The sequence below is a fragment of the Mustela lutreola genome, chromosome 7 (genome assembly GCF_030435805.1).
Source record: "Mustela lutreola isolate mMusLut2 chromosome 7, mMusLut2.pri, whole genome shotgun sequence".
NCBI lineage: Eukaryota > Metazoa > Chordata > Mammalia > Carnivora > Mustelidae > Mustela > Mustela lutreola.
This window is the reverse complement of record NC_081296.1, coordinates 66259335-66280532: the sequence shown is the minus strand read 5'-3', so window position 1 is coordinate 66280532 and position 21198 is coordinate 66259335. Positions and strand designations below refer to the sequence as shown.

General features: G+C 40.1%; 1 protein-coding gene across 2 annotated transcripts in view; it reads left to right on the top strand.

Moving 5' to 3' along the window:
- The window catches only part of GPR176 (G protein-coupled receptor 176), a 138463-nt gene that overhangs the window by 111455 nt on the left and 5810 nt on the right, over positions 1-21198 (top strand). The window contains exons 2-3 of one of the 2 annotated variants that reach the window (XM_059181132.1): positions 17756-17813; positions 18220-18411. In XM_059181132.1, the coding sequence (XP_059037115.1) occupies positions 17756-17813; positions 18220-18411 (250 nt within the window). Of the gene's footprint in view, positions 1-17755; positions 17814-18158; positions 18412-21198 lie in introns of both variants that reach the window. The other variant, XM_059181131.1, reaches the window with a different exon arrangement.

Below are 21198 nucleotides of genomic sequence, written 5' to 3'. Positions count from 1 at the left end.
CCTCTTTCTCCATCCTCACTTACTACTTGAGGGAAATGGAAGAGGAAAAGATAAAAAGAGAAGTGTTACGATTTGCTTTCTGGAAGGTGTTATTATTATTATATCTTAAAGATTTTATTTATTTAATTGACAGAGAGAAAGGCAGCTAAAGAAGGAACACAAGCAGGGGGAGTGGGAGAGAGACAGGTAGGCTTCCTGCTGAGCAGGGAGCCTGATGGAGGGCTTGATCCCAGGACCCTGGGATCATGACCTGAGCCAAAGGCAGACACCTAATGCCTGAGCCACCCAGGCACCCCTGAAAGGTATTACTTTTGCCCCCACCATGTACACTTCATTACGAGTACTTCCAAAATCATGTTACACCTGCAAGGCTCTTAAATGCCACCTGCTGGTTTCTGTCTTGCCTTGCAAGTAACCATATCAAAGTTCAGGGTCTAGATTGAGGTGGTTTCAGTTACCAAGCTCCTTGCTTGTTACCCACGTGCCAATCTAATTTTGTCTTACTTACTCCTTCCCTTCTTCCTATGGACCTCTTCATTTCTAGCATTTTGTCTGAACATGTATTCCATTTTCTTATGTTGTCAGTTGGCCTGATGGGCTTTGTGTAGTAACTCATCTTTTCAATGCCTCTTGTGATCTGTTCTCAGTGTTGCTGTAACTTTAAGATCCATCACTTCCTCATAGAGCCTTCCTGGCCTTGGCTATCTGTTTTTGACCTTGTCCTGGATCTGGCCGCCTCCAACTTTTGTCCCATCTGCTTCCCTGGCTCTCCTAGTTCCAGCTCCTCACTCTACAAACAGTCCTCTATTGTTGACCTTCTCTTTCGCAGAGATGGGAGAGTGTAGTGAGGGAAATAGGGCAAGTATACTGTAGAGCACATTTAACCTCTGCAGTAGTGGGATTGTGGCCCCAGATCTGTTAGAATTAAAATACCATTCCTTGCTCTTCGTCCTCCAGTCTCTCTCCTCCCTAAATTCAGCTACAGAGAAAGGAATGGAATTTTCAACTTTCGATCAATGTCATTGTCAGATTGTGTCAGATCATAAGGAGTAAGAGACTCCCCATTTCCGAAATCTTATTCCTCCATCTCACATCAGACATGCTGGGTCCCCATGGACTGAAGCAGAGTCAGGCTCACTTTCCTTTCTTAGCCCTCTAATTATCTTGCCCTTGTGTTCTTTGGAAATATTTCCAACATAATTTTCTCTTTCAGACTGCTTAATTATAGTTACTGGAACAGAGGGAGAATAGAGTGATGAGTATTCTGTGTACATTCACTAGTCTAATTATAATATGGCCTGCTGTATCATTGTCAAATGCATCTCTCCCAAGCCTTTCTGATGCTGTGTATTGGCAGTGGGGACATAGTAAACATTCAGCTTGTTGATCAGAGGCAGCTGACTTCAATAGGTGTACCTACAAAATTTGGTACACAGGAAGCAAGATTCTGGTGATTCTGACAAAGTAATAACAAACTTCAAGCTTTTATTTATTCATTTATATTAACTATTAATTAAGAAACTCCTAGGTAAGAAAGTATGATTGGTACTCAAGAGGGTCAACAGAATTTTCAGATAAGGTTCTTTCTTTTCAGGCTTCATAATCTTCCAGTATTTTAGGGGAGGCATAACCCCTCTAGGCTGAATGCAATGTGAGTGGTACAGAAGATGTGGACCCTGCCTTCCTAGATTACAGGCACAACCCAATAGAGGCAAGGATTTCTTAGTGAGGAAGCCTGTGTAGTAGCTGCTCAGGGCAGTGAACTACTTCTCCTCCCACCCAATTAAGAATGGCTTGTTTGGATGCAGATGCTTAATGATATTAGATAATTTGTTTTGTCCTTTTCTCTGGAAGCTTTCTCCATATACCTATGGAGGAGGAAAAGGAGCTTGGGCTTCTTAAAGGGTTGTATGCCATTGTCACAGTTAAATGGGACCAAGGACAGACCCTTGGCATGGCTTTTTAGGGAGGTTAATACACATAATGTGAAAGATCAGAGAGCAAGGTATTTTGTGAGGCTGTGAACATTTTCTAGTTGATTTATGTGGAAAGAGTTTGAGTAGTTAAAAAAAAAAAAAGAGTTACCAACTTCAGATTCTGTATATTTCTTCTTCTTTTGTACTTCTGTGTGTATCTTGCTGTGTGTTAAGAGATGCGAGGGACAGAGCTTATTTCAGGGGCTTCGTGACTCTCCAACGAGATGAGAGTCCCTAGGATCATCTTTTTTTTTTTTTTTTTTTTTTTTTTTTAAGATTTTATTTATTTATTTGACAGGCAGAGATTACAAGTAGGCTGAGAGGCAGGCAGAGAGAGAGAAGGAGGAAGCAGGCTCCCTGCCGAGCAGAGAGCCCAATGCAGGGCTCTATCCCAGGACCCTGGGATCATGACCTGAGCATTTGACAGGCAGAGATTACAAGTAGGCTGAGAGGCAGGCAGAGAGAGAGAAGGAGGAAGCAGGCTCCCTGCCGAGCAAAGAGCCCAATGCAGGGCTCGATCCCAGGACCCTGGGATCATGACCTGAGCCAGAGGCAGAGGCTTTAACCCACTGAGCCACCCAGGCGCCCCAGATCGTCTTGTCTTGATTGTGCACTACGGTTTGCCTTACCATTTTGGGCACCACAGTTGCTAAAACCTGTGTGCATTTGCTGTAGACTCACCTAAAATCCTATTTGCGACTTTCCAGGAGCTGATTGGGAAGAGGCCATCCCTGAAGTCTTTTTATCTATTCCTATGTATTACTAAAGTGAATCTTGTTAATATTTTATCTGAATTATTCATTGTGGACAAGTATTCCAAGGAGAAATCATTCAAGGTTAGATTGGGGATATATATTTCATGAGATGCTTTTCATTCAAAGTGATTATTTAAAATTCACCATGAATTTTAATAAACTTACTGCATAGCTTCTTCCTGCTAATTCAATTCCTACTTAATTTGAGCCTCCCTTATCATTTCAGAAAAACCTCTGGAATCAAATTAATTGTAACTAAAGTAACAATTTTTTCATGCTAATAGAGATCAGCTTAAATAGAGTTGGGCAGATATTTGATGGTTTAATCATAAGTTATAGCAAATTGACTCTTCATTAGTGAGGGAGAGGCTCAAATTTTTAGTTGGGGAGGAAGAGCAAATTGTTTTGAAAAGCACCAGACTCAGTGCTCTGGTATAAGCTGGTTTCTCCCTGATGTTCTTGTTGGCCATGATTCTGATACTGGTGGCAAAAAAAAAAAAAAAAAAAAAAAAAAAAAAAAAAAAATCATTACCAGCCACTGCTGCCTGTCTGGGTAGCTGGGAAATTTACCCATGTAGATTAAAGAAAATTCTTTTTTTTTTTCCTTTTAAATCAGAATAAAATAGAATCTTTTTTTTTTTTTTAAAGATTTTATTTATTTATTTGACAGAGAAAAATCACAAGTAGATGGAGAGGCAGGCAGAGAGAGAGGAGGAAGCAGGCTCCCCGCTGAGCAGAGAGCCCGATGCGGGACTCGATCCCATGACCCTGAGATCCTGACCTGAGCTGAAGGCAGCGGCTTAACCCACTGAGCCACCCAGGCGCCCTAAAATAGAATCTTTTAAACTTTCCTGTGGAAGTGTGAACTTTCACAGTGCTTACCAGTGTCTTGTTCTGAAAACAGTTTGCCTTCTCTCCACTGAGCAGTCTTTATTCCCCTTTGGGCTTTCCCTCCCTCTCCCCTGCTTTCTCTCAGTCTTTCTTAGGAAAGGTAATTCTCAAATCTAATGGTTTTGCTTGGGCAGCAGATTGCAGGGTTCAGAGAAAAACATGGATTTGACCTTAGATTTCCAGGCTCATTCCATTCTGTCACGAGGCTACAACTTTGGGTAGTAAGTGTCTGGCCACCAGAGGTTGTATTTTAAACCTCTGAATTATCTATGATGTTGGGAAGTTTGGATTTTTTCTTAATAGAAAAACTTGAATGCTTTCGGTAAAATGGGTCAAGTTACTTTTGTACCTCTGCTCTTCTTTAAGATTTTATTTATTTGAGAGAGATTTTATTTATTTGAGAGAGATGGAGAGAAGGAGCAGAGGGAGAGGGGACCATATAAGCAGACTCCCCACTGAGCAGGGAACCCAACTCAGGACTCTATCCCAGGACCCTGAGGTCATGACCTGAGTGAAGGCAGACACTTAACCAACTGAGCCACTCAGGCACCCGTACATAGCTCTTTAGTACTCGTTATGTTAATACCTACAATATTTTATCAAGTTTTATCATAAATTTACATAGCTATTATCTTAGTGAACACTTAGGTTTCTAGCTCTTTGCCATTATAAAAACAGTGTAATTAGCATCTTTTTGAATATAACTTTTCTTCTATTCAATGAATTTGTTAGGATGAATTTGCACATGAGATAACTATGTCAAAGAGGATGTGTATATTTTATTTTATTTTATTTTTTATTTGAGTATAGTTATTGGTGTTAATTAACTTCAGGTGTACAGCTTAGTGATTTGACAAGTTTATGCATTATGCTATGTTCATGGCAATTGTTGCTACCATATGTCATCATACAGCGCTAGTACAATATCATTGACTGCATTCCTTATCCTTTTTTATTTTATTTATTTTCCTTTTATTCCTGTGACTCATTAATTCCAAAACTGGGAGCCTGTTCCAGTTACCTGCTTCCCCTTGCCCATGCCCAACCTTCCACCCTCCTCCCCTCTGACAACCATCAGTTTGTTCTATTTATAGGTCTGATTCCCGTTTTTGTTTGTTCATTTTTAATTTTTTTTAAGATTCCACATGAGTAGAACAATATGGTATTTATCTTTCTCAGGCTGAATTATTTCACTTAGCTTAGTATCCTCTTGGTCCATCCATGTTACTACAAATGGCATGATCTTATCTTTTTTTTTTTAAAGATTTTATTTATTTGACAGACAGAGGTCACAAGTAGGCAGAAAGGAGGAAGCAGGCTCCCTGCTGAGCAGAGAGCCCCATGCAGGACTCCATCCCAGGATGCTGGGATCATGACCTGAGCTGAAGGCAAAGGCTTGAACCCACTGAGCCACCCAGGCGCCCTGATCTTATCCTTTTTATGAGTATGTAGCATTCCTGTGTGTGTGTGTGTGTGTGTGTGTGTGTGTACATACCACATTTTCCTTATTCATCTATTGATGGACACTTAGGTTGCTTCCATATCTTGGCTATTGTAAATAATGCTGCAGTAAATGTAGGGATGCATATATTTTTTTCAAAGTAATGTTTTCATTTTCTTTGGGTAAATATGCAATAGTGGAATTATTGGATCATACAGTAATTCTACTTTTAATTAATTTTTAAAGGTTTTATTTATTTATTTGTTAGAGAGAGAGAGAATAAGAGAGCATGGGGAGGGAAGGGTCAGATGGAAAAGCAGACTCCCTGCAGAGCAGGGAGCTGGATGCGGGACTGGATCCCAGGATTCTAGAATCACGACCTGAGCCAACGGCAGTCGCTTAACCAACTGAGCCACCAGGCGCCCCTAATTTTAATTTATTGAGGAACCTTCACACCTTTTTCTACGGTGGCTGTACCAAGTTACAATTCCCACGAACAGTGTATGAGGGTTTCTTTTTCTCCACATCCTTGTCAACACGTTAATTGTCTTTCTTATTTTGGCCATTCTAACTGATACAGGGTGGTATCTCATATGGTTTTGATTTGCATTTTCCTGATGTGAGTGATGTTGAGCATCTTTTCATGTGTCTCTTGGCCATTTGGATGGTGGATTTTTTAGTTGGATTTTTTTATGGGTTTTTTTTTTTTTGGTGTTGAGTTTTGTAAGTTCTTTATATATTTTGAATGTGAACCCCTTATCAGATATATTATCTGAAGATGTCTTCTCCGATTCACTAGGTTGTCTTTTATTTTGTTAATGGTATCCTTTGCTGTGCAAAAGCTTTTTATTTTGATGTAGTCTTTTTTTTTTTTTTTTTTTTTTTTCCCTCCTGCTCCCTCCTTGATGTAGTCTTAATACTTTATTTTTTATTTTGTTTTTCTTGCCAGAGGAGACATATCTAGAAAAGTTCTGCAGCCGTTGTCAGAGAAATTACTGCCCATGTTTTCTTCTAGGACTTTATGTTTTCAGGTCTCCCATTTAGGTCTTTAATCTGTTTTGAGCTTAGTTTTGGGTATGGTGTTAGTAAGTGGTCCACTCCCATTCTTTCGCACATAGCTGTCCAGTATTCCCAGCACCACTTTTTGAAGAGACTGTGTTTTCCCATTGTATAGTCTTGCCTCCTTTGTCATAGAATAATTGACCATATAAGCAAGGATTTATTTATGGGATGTCTGTTCTGGTCTGTTGATGTCTGTGTCTTTTTGTGCCCACACTATGCTGTTTAGATTATTGCAGCTTTGTAGTACATCTGGAAATCTGCATTTGTGATTCCTGCAGCTTTGCCCTCCTTTCTCAGGATTGCTTTGGTTCTATGGGTGTTTAGTGGTTCCATAGAACCATAAAATTTCATAGAAATTTTAGGATTATTTTTTCTAGTTCTGTTCAAAATGCTATTGGTATTTTGATAGGGATTGCATTGAATGTGTAAATTGTTTTGGGTTATGTGGACATTTTAACAGTATTTGTTCTTCTAGTTCACGAGCATGTAATGTCTTTCTGTTTGTGTCATCTTCATTTCCTTTCATCAGTGTTTTACAGTTTTTATAGAGCACAGGTCTTTCACCTCTTTGGTTAAATTTATTTCTGGGTTTCCTGTTCTTTTTAGGTACAATTGCAAATGGGTGTTTTAAAAATTTATCTTTTTGCTCTTCTGCTGTTAGTATATAGAAATGCTACTGATTCTGAGTATTAATTTTGTATCCTGCCACTTTTCTTAATTCATTACTACTTCTAGTTTTGGGGGGAATCTTCAGAATTTTCTGTTTTTTTTTTTTCTTGCTATAAATTACTGTTTGCACACATTCATGCTTTTTTTTCTTTTGTGGGTTTGAAACAAAATTCATTCTAAAATTTCTGAGATTCCGCTTTTGGTCTTTAGTACCTTTGCAGTTTCATATAGCTCCCAGCTCATAATAAAATGTTGGCTAATATTTGAGTGCTTATTGACATTGTTTTAAAGCCATTTTATGGATTTTGCTTTCATAACAATCATGTAAGTATTATTACTGTTTCTACCCCTGTTTATAAAAATGAGGAAACTTAACAAACTTAACAAACTTAGCAAAGTTAAATAACTTGGCAGAGAATACAGAGTTCGTAAAAGTCTTCTGACTCCAAAGCCTGTGCCCTGAATAATGTCTTGCTGACATCAAGCTGTTTAGATAATTGGATTGAAAGCATTATCAGGAAGTGACCATTACTTTTGAGATTTTTTATTTTTCTTAACAAAAGCATGTCAAGATCATTGATTCATTTTTTAATTTTCTTGACCCTTTGTGGTTTTTAATTCACTTTGGTGCTCTATTAGGATATCATGGTGTGGGGCACCTGGGTGGCTTAGTCAGTTAAGCGTCTGCCTTCAACTCAGGTCATGACCCCAGGGTCCTGGGATCCAGTCCTGCATCAGGCTCTCTGCTCAACAGGAGTCTGCTTCTCTCTCTCCCTCTCAAATAAAAGAATCAAGTCTTTTTTTATAAGAAAAGATCTATCATGTTTGTGTGCTGCTGCAAGATTTCTATGGGGCATTTGGAATGTTCTGTTATGGCTTTGATGAATTCTAGGAGCAGGACTCCATCTGGAGAAGAAACATCCTTGATCTGAGACCTCTCATGTGCAGCACAAGTAGAGGCTGGATGTTCTAGAAAGTGGCAGATCTTGGGGCAGCTCCTGCCCATCTTGCTCTCCAGCCCCCACCAGGGCAACAAGGCTTTAATGACATCGCTGACTCCAGATGATGGCAAGGAGAGTGGTGACAGCTGTGTGTCCTGCAGGCCTGAGGCAACAGCTTGGAGTTTGCTACAGCTGCCTGGAGGCGATCGAACCAGGCCCCCGTCCTGACCCCACAAGACAGCCTGCTGTGATTCTGCTGAGAAGCACTGCCCAAAAGACCTCCATGAGTTAAACTGGGTGATTCTTCGTTGGCATACTCCATCCTTCCTTTTGGAACTCAAACACCCGGCAGTCCGGCTTTGTTTCTCAGTCCTGATTACTTCCAAGTCCCTCTGGTGAACTGCCCTCTTGCATCTTTATACAGGGCCCCAGGTTTCTTTTCCTCTGGGCCAGGCTCTCACTCTTTCTCGGTTTGTCAGACCGCTCCTTTGTGCAGTTCATGATAACTGTAACATAGAACATTAGACTATAGAATATAGCACACTTACCTAGCACATATTATGGGCTATGAGCTGTTCTCAGTGCTGTTCGTTTATTACTTGTATTGCTCGTGTTGCCCGGGAGATGTAGGCATTGTTAGTGTGCTCACTTCACACATGAAGCTGAGGCACAATCAGTTTAATTTATCCAGTAACACACAGTTCTTAAACAGTAGAGGTGGGGCTTGAATCCAGAAGTCAGGTTTCAGGGTCCATGCTCTTGTGCTCTTAGTCATTAAAATATCCTGCCTCTCCCTAGGATAAAAATTTCCCTACACATACTTAACCTTTCTCAGAAGGGACCTTCAACCTTACAGTCTTTTATTTGCATATGAAGTGCAACAAAGTACTAAATGTGTGCTTGGCTAGCCACTTGGAATAATTTCTGTTGTTAAAGATTTTTAAAAATTTATTTGTCAGAGAGAGGGAGAAGGAGAGCACAAACAGAGGGACCGGCAAGCAGGGGGAGAAGCAGGCTCGCTGGTGAGCAAGGAGCCTGATGAGGGGCTTGATTCCAGGCATTCTTAGAATACTTCTAACCAGGGAATATAGCTTCCCAGGGAAAAATAACTCCCACAAATGATGTGCTTATAGGTAAACATTAAAAGTCATATGAGGGGCACCTGGGTGGCTCAATTGGTTGAACATCTGCCTTTGGCTCAGGTCACGATCCCAGTCTGGGAATTGAGCCATCCAGTACTAGACACAGCAGAATAATCTTAAAAAAACTATAAGCATTTAAAAATATGATTACAGGGGTGCTTGTGTGGCTCAGTGGGTTGGGCATCTGCCTTTGGCTCAGGTCATGATCTCAGGGTCCTGGGATCGAGCCCCGTGTTGGGCTCTCTGCTTGGTGGGGAGTCTGCTTCCCCCTTTCTCTCTGCCTACTTCTGATCTCTCTTGTCAGGTAAATAAATAAAATCTTTTTAAAAATATGATTACATATTAAAGAAGGAACAGAAGCCCATGGTAACATAGCTGGACACTGGGAATCAAGAGTAGGCAGTTCGCTGGTTATAGATCTAAATTCAGATTTCAAAAGGGTTAATACTCAAGAAGCTACTTTAAAAAGTATAATTTGATTTGATTATTTTCAGATGAATTGAGAATTGATAAAATGGGAGGTAGACCTGAGAAATACCAGCCAGCTGTCAGGAGAGGATGAATTGATGGAAAATACAAATGCAAGGTCAAGAGATACAACCAATAGAATGAAGCCTAATATAAGACCAGTATGGGTTCCAGAAGCAGAGAATAAAGGGAAAGAGGGTAGGGCAAAATTCAGAAAGGTAGTGGTTGAAAATTTTCTAGAAATAAGGAAAACATAAATCCTAGGATTGAAGAAACATACCAAATTCCAAACATTTTAGTGAGATTGTAGAATTTTTAGCAAGCATATTTGGAAACCAACTCTCTCCTATGCCTTTTGTGGGGGGTCATTTAGCTATGTTTATAAAAATGTGTAAGTATTTTAACTGAGAAATTCTGCTTCTAGGAATTTGTCCTCAGTAAATAATCAGTTTAGTTGCCAAAGATTTATACATATAAGGGTGTTGATCTCAGCATTATATTTTAGAGATAGATGTAGAAACAGCTGTTTAGAAACAGCTTTTAAAAAGCTCACCAGTATACAAAGAATGAAATAAATTTGGATATAATTGTGAAAGCACTGTTGGGTTTATGTAGCTGGTAAAATGATAAGAGATTTATTTTTATTTATTGTCCTCGAAAGATGGTTGATATGGTGACAATATCTAGTTAAATACCAGTGAGCAGAGGCGCCCAGGTGGCTCGGTGCGTTAAGTGTCTGCCTTCGGCTCAGGTTATGATCTCCAGGCCCTGGGATTGAGCCCTGTGCCCTGCATGGGTCAGTGCTCAGCAGAGAATCTGCTTGTCTCCCTCTCGTTTCCCCCACCCCCCACCGCTCATAATCTTTCTGGCATGCTCTCTCTCAAATAAAAAACCGAAAAACAGTGTGCATAGGTTGGTCCCACTGGCATAAACAAAAGTCTGTATATATAACAAAATTTTGTTAGGGTGCCTGAGTGGTGACTCAGGTGGTTAAGCATCAGCCTTTGGCTCAGGTCATGATCCCGGGGTCCTGGTATCAAGCCCCGGATCAGGCTCCCTGCTCAGCAGGGGAGTCTGCTTCTCCCTCTCCCTCTGTCTCCCCCAACCCCCACCCCCATCGTGTGTTTCCTCTCGATCTCTCAAATAAATAAAAAAATCATTAAAAAAAAAAAAGTTTGGCTGTTACGATGAAATTAAAAAAAAAAAAACGTTTGGAACTTTAAGTAGTTTAAGCTTACAGAGAGTTACCACTAGGTGGGTAATTTTTTCTTTTCCTTTATTATTTATTTTTACTGTCTTGTTTATTCTTTATTCTTTCTCTCTTTATTCATTTTCTGAATTTTCAAAATTATGGGTTGCCTTAATAATTACAAGAAACAATAAACTGTTTCTCTTGGGAAACACAGAAAAGCACCCCAAACAAAAATAGCACCCTGAAGTTCTAGACCTCCCAAGTAATTAGAGCAGTCCTAGTGGCCAGGGTATAAATTATATTATACAATAATCAGAACTGTAAGCCAGAGAGCAAGACTCTTGGGTTTCATTCTCTTTTGTTTCATCCTGCCTTCTTCCCTGTGCATCTTAGCTTTCAGTAAGACACTCCATTTTTCTGTTTTTTTTTCCTCCTCTTCATAAAACAAAATATATACTCCCAGTGTACTTGATGACTATGGCGTGAATGAGCTCATTTTTAAAAACTGGAAATAAATGGATTGCAGTTAATTAAAATCTGTCTATCCTTTCTTTTTTGCCAATGGTGGTGAGCAGCTGGGAACGATGCCATGAGTTGATGAGCATGGATAATAAAAATTGGTCAGAGATGTCATTCTTTCTTGTATGTCTCCTCTGGTAGGAAGAGGCCATGTTGAGAAGCTGAGCAGCAGACTAGCACTGATCACTGACTAGAGAAGGAGTTCCTTAGGGCTCCATAGAGATTATAATTAGAGCTCAATGTGACTTGGCATGTTTTTGCTTTCAGTACTAGGGAAGGGCTCTCTTTATATTTGGGAAAAAAACAAACAAACAAACAATGAATATATTGAGATGCTCGGTATGGTGAAGGCTGACAGTGAGTGGCTGTAGGAGTGCTCCCTGGCTGTTTCTGAACTTCCTACTGAGCACATAAAATTAAGGTGCCCGCCCAGGTTTTCCCCTGTTCTTATTTGCTTGGGCTGAGTCCTGGGAATCTGTATATTAAAAGCTTCCCAGGTGATCCTAATGATTATGAAGATTTAAGAACTGTAGGTTTGTGCCATGGTTTAGTAATATAAGGTGTCTACTCCAAAACAAAATATTTGTTTCTCAGTAACCGATCTTCCTTTCTTTCCTTATTTTCTTTTCCTATTCTCTCACTTTATTTTATTTTTTAAAAAGATTTTATTTATTCATTTGATAGACAGAGATCACAAGTAAGCAGTGAGGCAGGCAGAGAGAGAGGAAGGGAAGCAGGCTCCCTGCTGAGCTGAGAGCCAGATGTGGGGCTCCATCCCAGGACCCTGAGATCATGACCTGAGCTGAAGGCAGAGGCTTTAACTATTGAGCCACCCAGGTGCCCCTATTCTCTCACTTTAAAAGATGATCAAACATGTTGTGTCTTGGGGCACCTGGGTGGTTCAGTAAGGTAAGCAGCTGCCTCTTGATTTTGGCTCAGGTCATGATCTCAGGGTGGTGAGATTGAGCCCCGCTTTGGGCTCCAGGCTGGGTATGGAGCCTTCTTAAGATTCTTTCTGCTCCTCTTCTCGCTCTCTTCCTCTAAAATAACAATAATAATAATCATCATAATAAAATTTGTCCAAAAATGTTGTTTACTGGTTTTCGGGTATGTAAATCCTGTGTGTATTTACAGGACTACCAAATGAGGTTGCTGACCCATGGCGCAGTATCTGGAATCTGTCCTAAATAGTGTTTTGGTATCATTGTGTGTGAGTGTGAGTATATGCATGTCTGTCCAAATGTCCTGTAGATACTATTTACCAGTATCTACTATCCTAAAGGTGATACGTAGCTTTCAACCTAAAATCACGAGACATAAAAAGCAAGAAAAATAACCCACTTCAAGAGACAAAGAATCAAAGATCTTAACTCAGGTATGATCCAGGTATTGAAATCATGTCTTGTAACCTAATATATTCTTAGTTGGCAGAGATTAGGATATAGACATCTTTGGTTGGTTGGGCATTATTCTGTTTACCACACAAACTACATGTAATTAGAATCCCAGAAGTAGAAGTGAGAGAGAATGGGGCCAAAGAAATACTTGAAGAGATAATTGACTAGCCAGGAATTTTCCAAAAGTAATAAAAGATCTCAAACCATAGATCCAAGAAGATCAGAGTACCCTAACCAGGTGTGTATACACACACACACACACACACTTCTAGCACATCATATTCAAACTGCTAAAAACCAAAGAGAAACTTTAGAAAATTTGAAGGAAGTTAGAGAAAATAGAATACATGCAGAAGAACAAAGGTAAGAATTAAGGCAGATGTATTATCAAAAACTATAAAATCCAGAAGACAATAAAGCAACTTCTGTCAAGTACTGGTGAAAAACCTCCCTCAACTCAGAAAGTTATCCCCAGCAAAAATTTCTTTCAAAAGTGAAAGAGAAAGGAGACATTTTTGACAAACTTTGAGAAATGAGTTACTTGTAGACCTGCATTACGAGAAATGTTGAGAAAAAATTTTCAGGTATGAGGAACATGATACCAGGCAGAAACTTGGATATACACAAAGAGATGAAGATCTCCAAAAGCGATTAAAGGGAAGATAAATATAAAAAGCTTTTTTCTTTTTTTTAAAATTATTCTTAAATTAAAATATATTGCTGAAAATAAAAATTTCAGCAATGTATTTTGGGTTTATAGTGTATATAAAAGTAATGTATGACAACAGGAGTACAAAGGTTGGGAGGAAGGAATTAGGAATGCAGTGTTACAAGATTCTTACACTACATATAAAGCAGTATAACAGAATTTGAAAGTACACTGTAATTAAAGATATAAACAGTAAACACAGAGAAACCACTACAAACATTTTAAAAAGATGTGTAATAAGACAATAGTAGAAATAGAATTCTAAAAAATATTCTAAATATTCTAAAAAATAGAATTCTAAAAAATATTCAATTCAAAATCAGGATGATAAAGAGGAAAAAAGGAACAAAAAATGGGTGGGACAAATAGGAAACAACTGACAAGATGGCAGATTTTACTCCACCCATATCAATATTTACATTAAATGTAAATGATCTAAACACAAAAGAGATCGTCAGATCAGTTAAGAGCCATCTCTTTGCAGTCTATAGGAAGCTCAGTTTAAGTAAAAAGGCTAAAAACCATTCATCATATTATCTGGCATGTTAATTAAAAGCGTTTACTAACATTCTTTTTACATAATTCTTTTAAGAGACTCCGTTTTTGTTTATTTTCGGGGGAGGGGATGTTTGCAAACTGAAGCAAAGAAGAAATTTAAAATTCCAATATGCATAAAGTAGTTGTTCGTTCTCTTTCTTCTATTATGGAATGGTATGACCTAATTTGCTTAGATTTTGCTCTTATATTACATGGTGTTTGCTGAGAGTAAACATTCCTTTGTAGTCTTTCTAACCGTTGCTCATTCACTTTGGCCTCTGTTTTGAGAGTCTGTTGTCTTAGGATTTTTCTTAAAATTTAATGTTGCCTCCAGTGTTTATTTGCTTTTTTCAAGATTCAATTTTTAGAATGTTCTGGGTGGTATGTTAGCTTTCTGGAAAAGCAGGATGATGAATTTTTTTTGCTGCTGTAAGTCTCTGGAGAAGTGGATTGTTTTTAAAGAGTAATTTACCTGTTTTCCAGGAGGGTTCCCAAAAGCATACTCTTTTCCCAAGGCACTTTTGGAATTTTGTATTTTGGTTTTTAGTTCCTTTAACACAGGATTGTTATTCCCAAATACACAAAGCCTGCAAACTGCTTAAAAAGGACAACCAAAATCAGAATTTATTAGAGGCAAAATTTAGTTGCCTAATTATTTCCTTAAGATCTGTCAAGTACTATCTGTGAGCAGTAGTTAATTGACATGTCTATGTCTTCAACATCAGTTATTTGTAAGTAGCAGGTACATGTGTAAAGAGAAATCTTTATTTGTATTTTAAATTGGGAGGAATGGTAGAGTAGCAGTAGTCCCAGGGAAGGTAGGTTTGTCCCAATGCCATCACCCTCTACCTCTTGGTCCCCTCTTGGTTGTGTGTGCTGTGTGTGTGTACTGTGTTGCTGTGCCCACAGCTTGGCCACTGAATATTGCCATGGAATCCAGTATTAGAATGTATAATGAGGGGCGCCTGTGTGGCTCAGTGGGTTAAGCCTCTACCTTCTGCTCAGGTCATGATCTCAGGGTCCTGGGATTGAGTCCCGCATCGGGCTCTCTGCTCAGCAGGGAGCCTGCTTCCCTCTCTCTCTCTCTCTGCCTGCCTCTCCATCTACTTGTGATTTCTCCCTGTCAAATAAATAAATAAAATTAAAAAAAAAAAAGAATGTATAATGAGTATATATAGAGAAAGATAATGGGTACAGAACTTGAATTATTTCCAAGGGGGATTAGGTGATTTAGAACATGATCTCCAAAATAAAAAAGTATCCTGAGGTCAAATAGTGTATTACTTAAAACATATACTGAGTTATCCTTAGGATGCCTTATAAAGCTAAGAAGAATCTAAAGTGCTAATAAGGGACTCCTAGGTAGCTCAGATGGTTAAGCATTTGCCTTTGGCTCAAGTCATGATCTCAGGGTCCTCTAATCATATACCGCATCAGGTTCCCTGCTTGGCAGGGAGCCTGCTTCTCCCTCTCCTTCTACTGTTCCCCCTGCTTGTGCTCTCTTGCTCTCTCTGTCAAATAAATAAATAAAGTCTTAAAAAAAATTAAGTGCTAGTAAGATGAATGATCAAATATGTAATTATTTTACCTTGTGTATTTATTTTTGTGTGCATGAATGTGTATGTGTATGCTTATGTGCTGACAAGTGTGAGTACATGTGTGAGAGAGAGAGTATATATCCACATAACTTTTTTCTTACGTGTGGTTAATTAGAGATTGAGTGTGGATGCTCCTCTCCTGATAATTGTGGTCTAATTCAGTTTCTTAGAACCAGATTAAGTCAGTTTTTAAGTGAGAGGGGTAGTTTAGAAAATGGGAAGAGCATAGGCTTCTTCAGCTTCAGTTTCTTTTTTCTTTTTTTTAAAGATTTTATTTATTCATTTGACAGAGAAAGATCACAAGTAGGCAGAGAGGCAGGCAGAGAGAGAGGGGGAAGCAGACTCCCTGATGAGCAGAGAGCCCGACGCGGGACTCGATCCGAGGACGCTGAGATCACGACCCAAGCCAAAGGCAGAGGCTCAACCCACTGAGCCACCCAGGCATCCTCAGTTTCAGTTTCTTAATAGCCAAAGGGATTAGACTCCAGATGCCACCTACAGCTTTATAAATAAGTGGAGATAAAATGTGATTATAGCAGTCTCTGGTTTTTTAATAATAAGTCATTGAAAACAAGTTTCTTCATTCACAAGTGTGAACATACAAATAAAATGTATGATTAAAGGTGGCTCAGTGGGTTAAGCCTCTACCTTCTGCTCAGGTCATGATCTCAGGGTCCTGGGATGGAGACCCACATCAGGCTCTCTGCTCAGCAGGGAGTCTGTTTCCCCGTCTCTCTCTACCTTCCTCCCTGCCTCTTGTCAGGTGCTTAAGCCACTGAGCCACCCAGGCCCCAGGGCAGGTTTCTTTAACTGCGCCATTTCATGGTTCGGAGGTTATCAGAGTTTAAGATGCTTCAGCCAGATTCCAGTCTGTGCTTCAGTGGGAAGAAGCCAGGGGGAAAATTCCCCAAATCAGCAGAGCTTCAAGTACATTGTTACTGCTCAGCTTCTCAACTTGGTGACCGGCAAGCTGGAGGGGACCTGAGGTGGTGGTATTCGTATAAGGCCCACTTACACTGAATAAATGTGTATATATTTACACTGCTGGTTTCTTCTCACTGAGGCAACATACCGATGTCGGGAAAGTTTGGGAGAGAATTTCCTGGACGGAGCTGGCCTACTTACCTAAACACAGTGGCTATTTTTTCCCCTTTGTCTGGCAGGTAAGAGGTAGCTATAGAATATTATATCGGAAGAGAGGCTCATGACAGGAAGTTATGTCAACATCAGAGGCACTGAGGCAGGTCTTTACAGTGACTGGCTGCAGCCCCGAGCCCTGCTGGTCCTTCCCTGGCACTCTCATTCTTCTTCTAAGTGAGGCTGAGCTGTGGGCTCAGTGTCAGAGCACATTCTCTGAGCTCGTGCACAGGAGGTAGAAAAAATTCCCTTGGGGGAATTTCTGATAGACAGTGGAGCTGGCTCTCTCGCCAGGTACAAGCAAGCTTTACTGGTAAGGTAGGCTGCCCTGCCTACCTGAAGACTGGGACCCTGTGACACTGTTGGGCAGGAGCTATCTCTGTTTAGGACTGGCATTTCTGAAACTTTCTTTTGGGGGCCAACTGGATCCAGGGTACTTGTTACCACGTGCGGATTCCCAGTTCCATACCTATTAACTGTGGTTCAGTATGTCTCGTAGAGCAATTCTGATGCCCAGTGAGGTTTGGGAACTACTGACTTAGAATATTCTCACATGCTGTACATACTACCAAAGGTATATGTATTTCTCTCTTTCTAATCTTTTTAAAGAAGTGTAAAACAAGATGTACTCCATGGATACCTGAAATGAATTTGATGTTAGATGGCAGTTATATTTCAATTAAAAAATACAAACCAGGGGCACCTGGGTGGCTCAGTGGGTTAAAGCCTCTGCTTTGGCTCAGGTCATGATCTCAGGGTCCTGGGATGGAGCCCCAAATCGGGCTCTCTGCTCACCGGGGAGCCTGCTTCCTCCTCTCTCTCTCTCTCTCTGCCTACTAGTGATTTCTGTCTGTCAAATAAATAAATAAATAAATAATGATAAAAAATGCAAACCAAATTTCAAAGATAGTGCAAAAACAAGAATGAAAAGTATCTTATCAGTACTTAAAAAAAAAAGATTTTATTTATGTATTTGTCAGAAGGAGAGAGAGAGAGCAGAAGTACCGTTGGGGGCAGGCAGAGGGAGAAGCAGGCTCTCTGCTGAGCAAGGTGCCAAACCTAGGACTCCATCCCAGGGCCCTGAGATCATGACCTGAGCCGAAGGCACATGCTTAACTGACTGAGCCACCTAGGTGTCCCTCACCTAGGTGTCCCTCATCAGGACTTTCAAAAGTAATAATTACATGTTGAAACAATAATGTTTGTGATATATTGGGTTAAATAAAGTATATTCTTAAAATTTCACCTGCTTATTTTTGCAGAATAGAGCTGCTAGAAATTTTTAATTACATGTGTGGCTTGTGTCATATTTCTCTTGCAGAGTTTGGCAACATGGAGGTCGTTTGCAAATTTGGTAAGAATAGACTGCCTGAGATTAAGTAATATCTAGCAAATTCTTTGTATACCCAGATGAGACTGAGTCATCATCTAATACTGTTATGTCTAAAATTAAATAACAAAAGTCACCACCAAAAATCCTTCCAGCCTTTTTGATGTGTACTTAAGTGATTTGATACTTTCACATAAATTGACAATAGAATATGTATTTACGTGAAATCCTTTGAAATCAACTCTCAAATGTGGTTTATTGATCTTTTTTTAACCTGTTCCTTTCTTTCCTTTTTTTCTCTTCTTCCTTTCTTTTCATTTAATTTTTTTATTTCTAATTTTAAAAAACTTTTTTATTTTATTTTATTTATTTATTTATTTGCATATCTGGCCAGGAAACTTCATGGTGTTATGGTCAACTTGCCGCACAACCGTGTTCAAATCTGTCACCAACAGGTTCATTAAAAACCTGGCCTGCTCTGGGATTTGTGCCAGCCTGGTCTGCGTTCCCTTTGACATCGTTCTCAGCACCAGTCCTCACTGCTGCTGGTGGATCTACACCATGTTTTTCTGCAAGGTTGTCAAATTTTTGCACAAAGTCTTCTGCTCTGTGACTATCCTCAGCTTCCCTGCCATTGCCTTGGACAGGTAAGACAGGGTAGCTGGGGGTTCAACTTTTTTTTTTTTAAGTGCATTAAAAAATTAGCATCACAAAGCAAAGGGTGACTAGTCCATGTTCCACATACTGCTTTGTAGTCCCCTAGTGGTCAGTAGAAAGAGAATGAATAGGGCACCTGGGTGGCTCAGTTGTTGAGCATCTGCCTTTGGCTCAGGTCATGATCCCAGGGTCCTGGGATGGAGCCCTGCAATAGGCTCCCTGCTTGGCAGGAAGCCTGCTTCTCCCTCTCCCACTCGCCCTGCTTGTGTTCCCTCTCTCACTGTGTCTGTCTCTGTTAAATAAATAAATAAATAAATAAATAAAATCTTAAAAGAATAAAAGAATATCTGAAACAGATGCCTCACAAAAGACATGTTGATTGCACAGCAGCTAGGGAAAATAGGACCTTGAGAAAAGATGTGGCATGGGGCTGGGTGGGGTTCATCATGAGGTTGCTGGAGCAGGCTGGATCTTGGTGTAGCTTCAGCTTGGTTGGAATCGTTGGTATTTGCCTTGCAATTTGTAGTAGATGGCTCATCTGATTGATAACTCTGCAATTAGTGCTTTTTGATGTAGGATGAAAACATTTCTGGAAGAACAAGGGGACAATTCAGTGGTTATTTAACAAATGATTTGACAGCCCAGTTGGACCCAGCAAGATAATTCTAGAATTCCTTTGGAGGACTGATTTCCAAGCCTTTATATTGTGCTGGTGGTTGTTTTCTCTTCCCGTCCTTTTTAAAAAGATGTTCACTTGGAAATGAATCACATCTTAGCTACTGCCCTGGTACATAATTGGATCAGGGTCAAGTGTAAAGATCTCAGTCATCATCAGCTTCATGTCTTCTCCTTTTGTTGTGAGCACTTCACGAATACAGTCTAAGATAATAATACATTTTAGAGAATAAAACTAAATAAGCAAACAAGAGCTGAGGAGTCTTCTACATCTGTGAATACTTTTGATTTCAAGATTTGCAGAGAGAAACGTTGCTGAGGGGATAGAGTGGGCTCTTCTGACTTTATCCCCATTGATACATTTTACTGGATTTTAGATGAATTTGGAATTTTTACTTTTTATTTTTTAAAAATATTTATTTATTTAAAGAGAGAGAGCATGCACAAGCCGGGGGGTGGGGGCAACAGGCAGAGGGAGAGGAAGAAGCAGGCTCACCACTGAGCAAGGATGCCCCCCACCCCCATTTGGGACTTGATCCCAGCACCCTGGGATCATGACCCAAGCTGAAGGCAGACACTTAACTGACTGAGCCACCCAGATACTCCATGAATTTGGAATTTTTAAACTCTTTATCCATTTACAACTATACCTTAATGACCTATGAGGGCGTGGATTGCAGAACCAATCTATGGAGTCACTTCAGCTGCAGTTCTGGAACTCTGATTTGATTTGCTGCCCAGGGTCATCTGCATGGAGGGACACAGTCCCACAAAGTCCCCAGTGTACTCGAAAGAGTCACTGACTCCTAACTTAAGAGAGGGGAGTCTGGCACCCCAAGTAACTTTAAACCCTGCCTACACACTGCTTTTGTGCTGGGTTGCTTTGGGCAAAATGACTAACCTTTCTGAGCCTAATGTTCCTCCACAGTAAGAAATATTAAATGAGGTCACGTGGGTGGCTCAGTTGGTTAAGCGACTGCCTTAGCTTGGGTCATGATGTTGGAGTCCCGGGATTGAGTCCTGATTCCGGCTCCCTGCTTTGCAGGAAGTCTGCTTCTCCTCCTGACCCTCTCCCCTCTCATGCTCTCTCTCTCTCTCAAGTAAATAAATAAAATCTTAAAAAAAACAGTTAAAGGAATTATTTATGGCCTGTTCTTGGATAGGCCACATCAATGTTTGTCTGTCTTTCTCTAGGCTTCCCTCTCGGCGGGCACATTTTTCCATAGATCTATTGTTGGCAATTGTTGAACTGTCAGATATGCCTGGGAGCCACTCTAGCTCTTTGGGAGTTTCTCATTGGAAATTCACCATCTCCAGGGCCAGGTGAAATAGGTGACAAAGCCAAGTGTCACTGGCCAGATTGGGGTTTTGTGTCTGCATTCCTGCTCATAAGGGTCAATAACTCAGCAGATGCAGCTAATCGTTACTTTGTGGGTATCTAGACTCCACCAGCAGGACTTTCTTAGAAGAGACATCAGAAATCTGGAGTTTAACCATTTTTACTTATTTTTTATTTTTTTCAAAGATTTTAATGTCTAAGTGATTTCTTTCTTTCTTTTTTTTTTTTTTTGTCTAAGTGATTTCTATACCTAATGTGGGGCTTGAACTCAACGACCCTGAGAACAAGAGTCGCACACTCTACCAACTGAGCCTCCCGGCACCCTGAATTTTATTGTTTTTAAATGTTGTCGACTGATTTTCATTCAAAAAAGATGACGGGGGTCACTCAGTCCCTTCAACCAGCTGAATGTGCTCCATGTGATGCCCTTTTGCCGCATGTGTCTCTTTTCGTGCTTGGCAGGAGGTCTTTGAATATCTGGAAAGTGTACTTTCAGGTGAAGAAGATACCTCCTGCTCATTCATAGTCATTACCCTCCACAGCTGCACATCGAGGCAACCGCTAATCTACTCTCTATCTCTGTATGTTTGCTTCGCTGGGTGGCGGGGGGGGACATTGCATATTGTGGAATCATAACATGTTCTTTTACATCGGCCTTCTTTCTCTCAGCCTCATGTTCATCTGTGCCCAATCATCAGTGCTTCCTTCCTTTTTTCCCCCAGTTCTGTTGAGATATAATGGACATACAGCAATGTATAAGTTG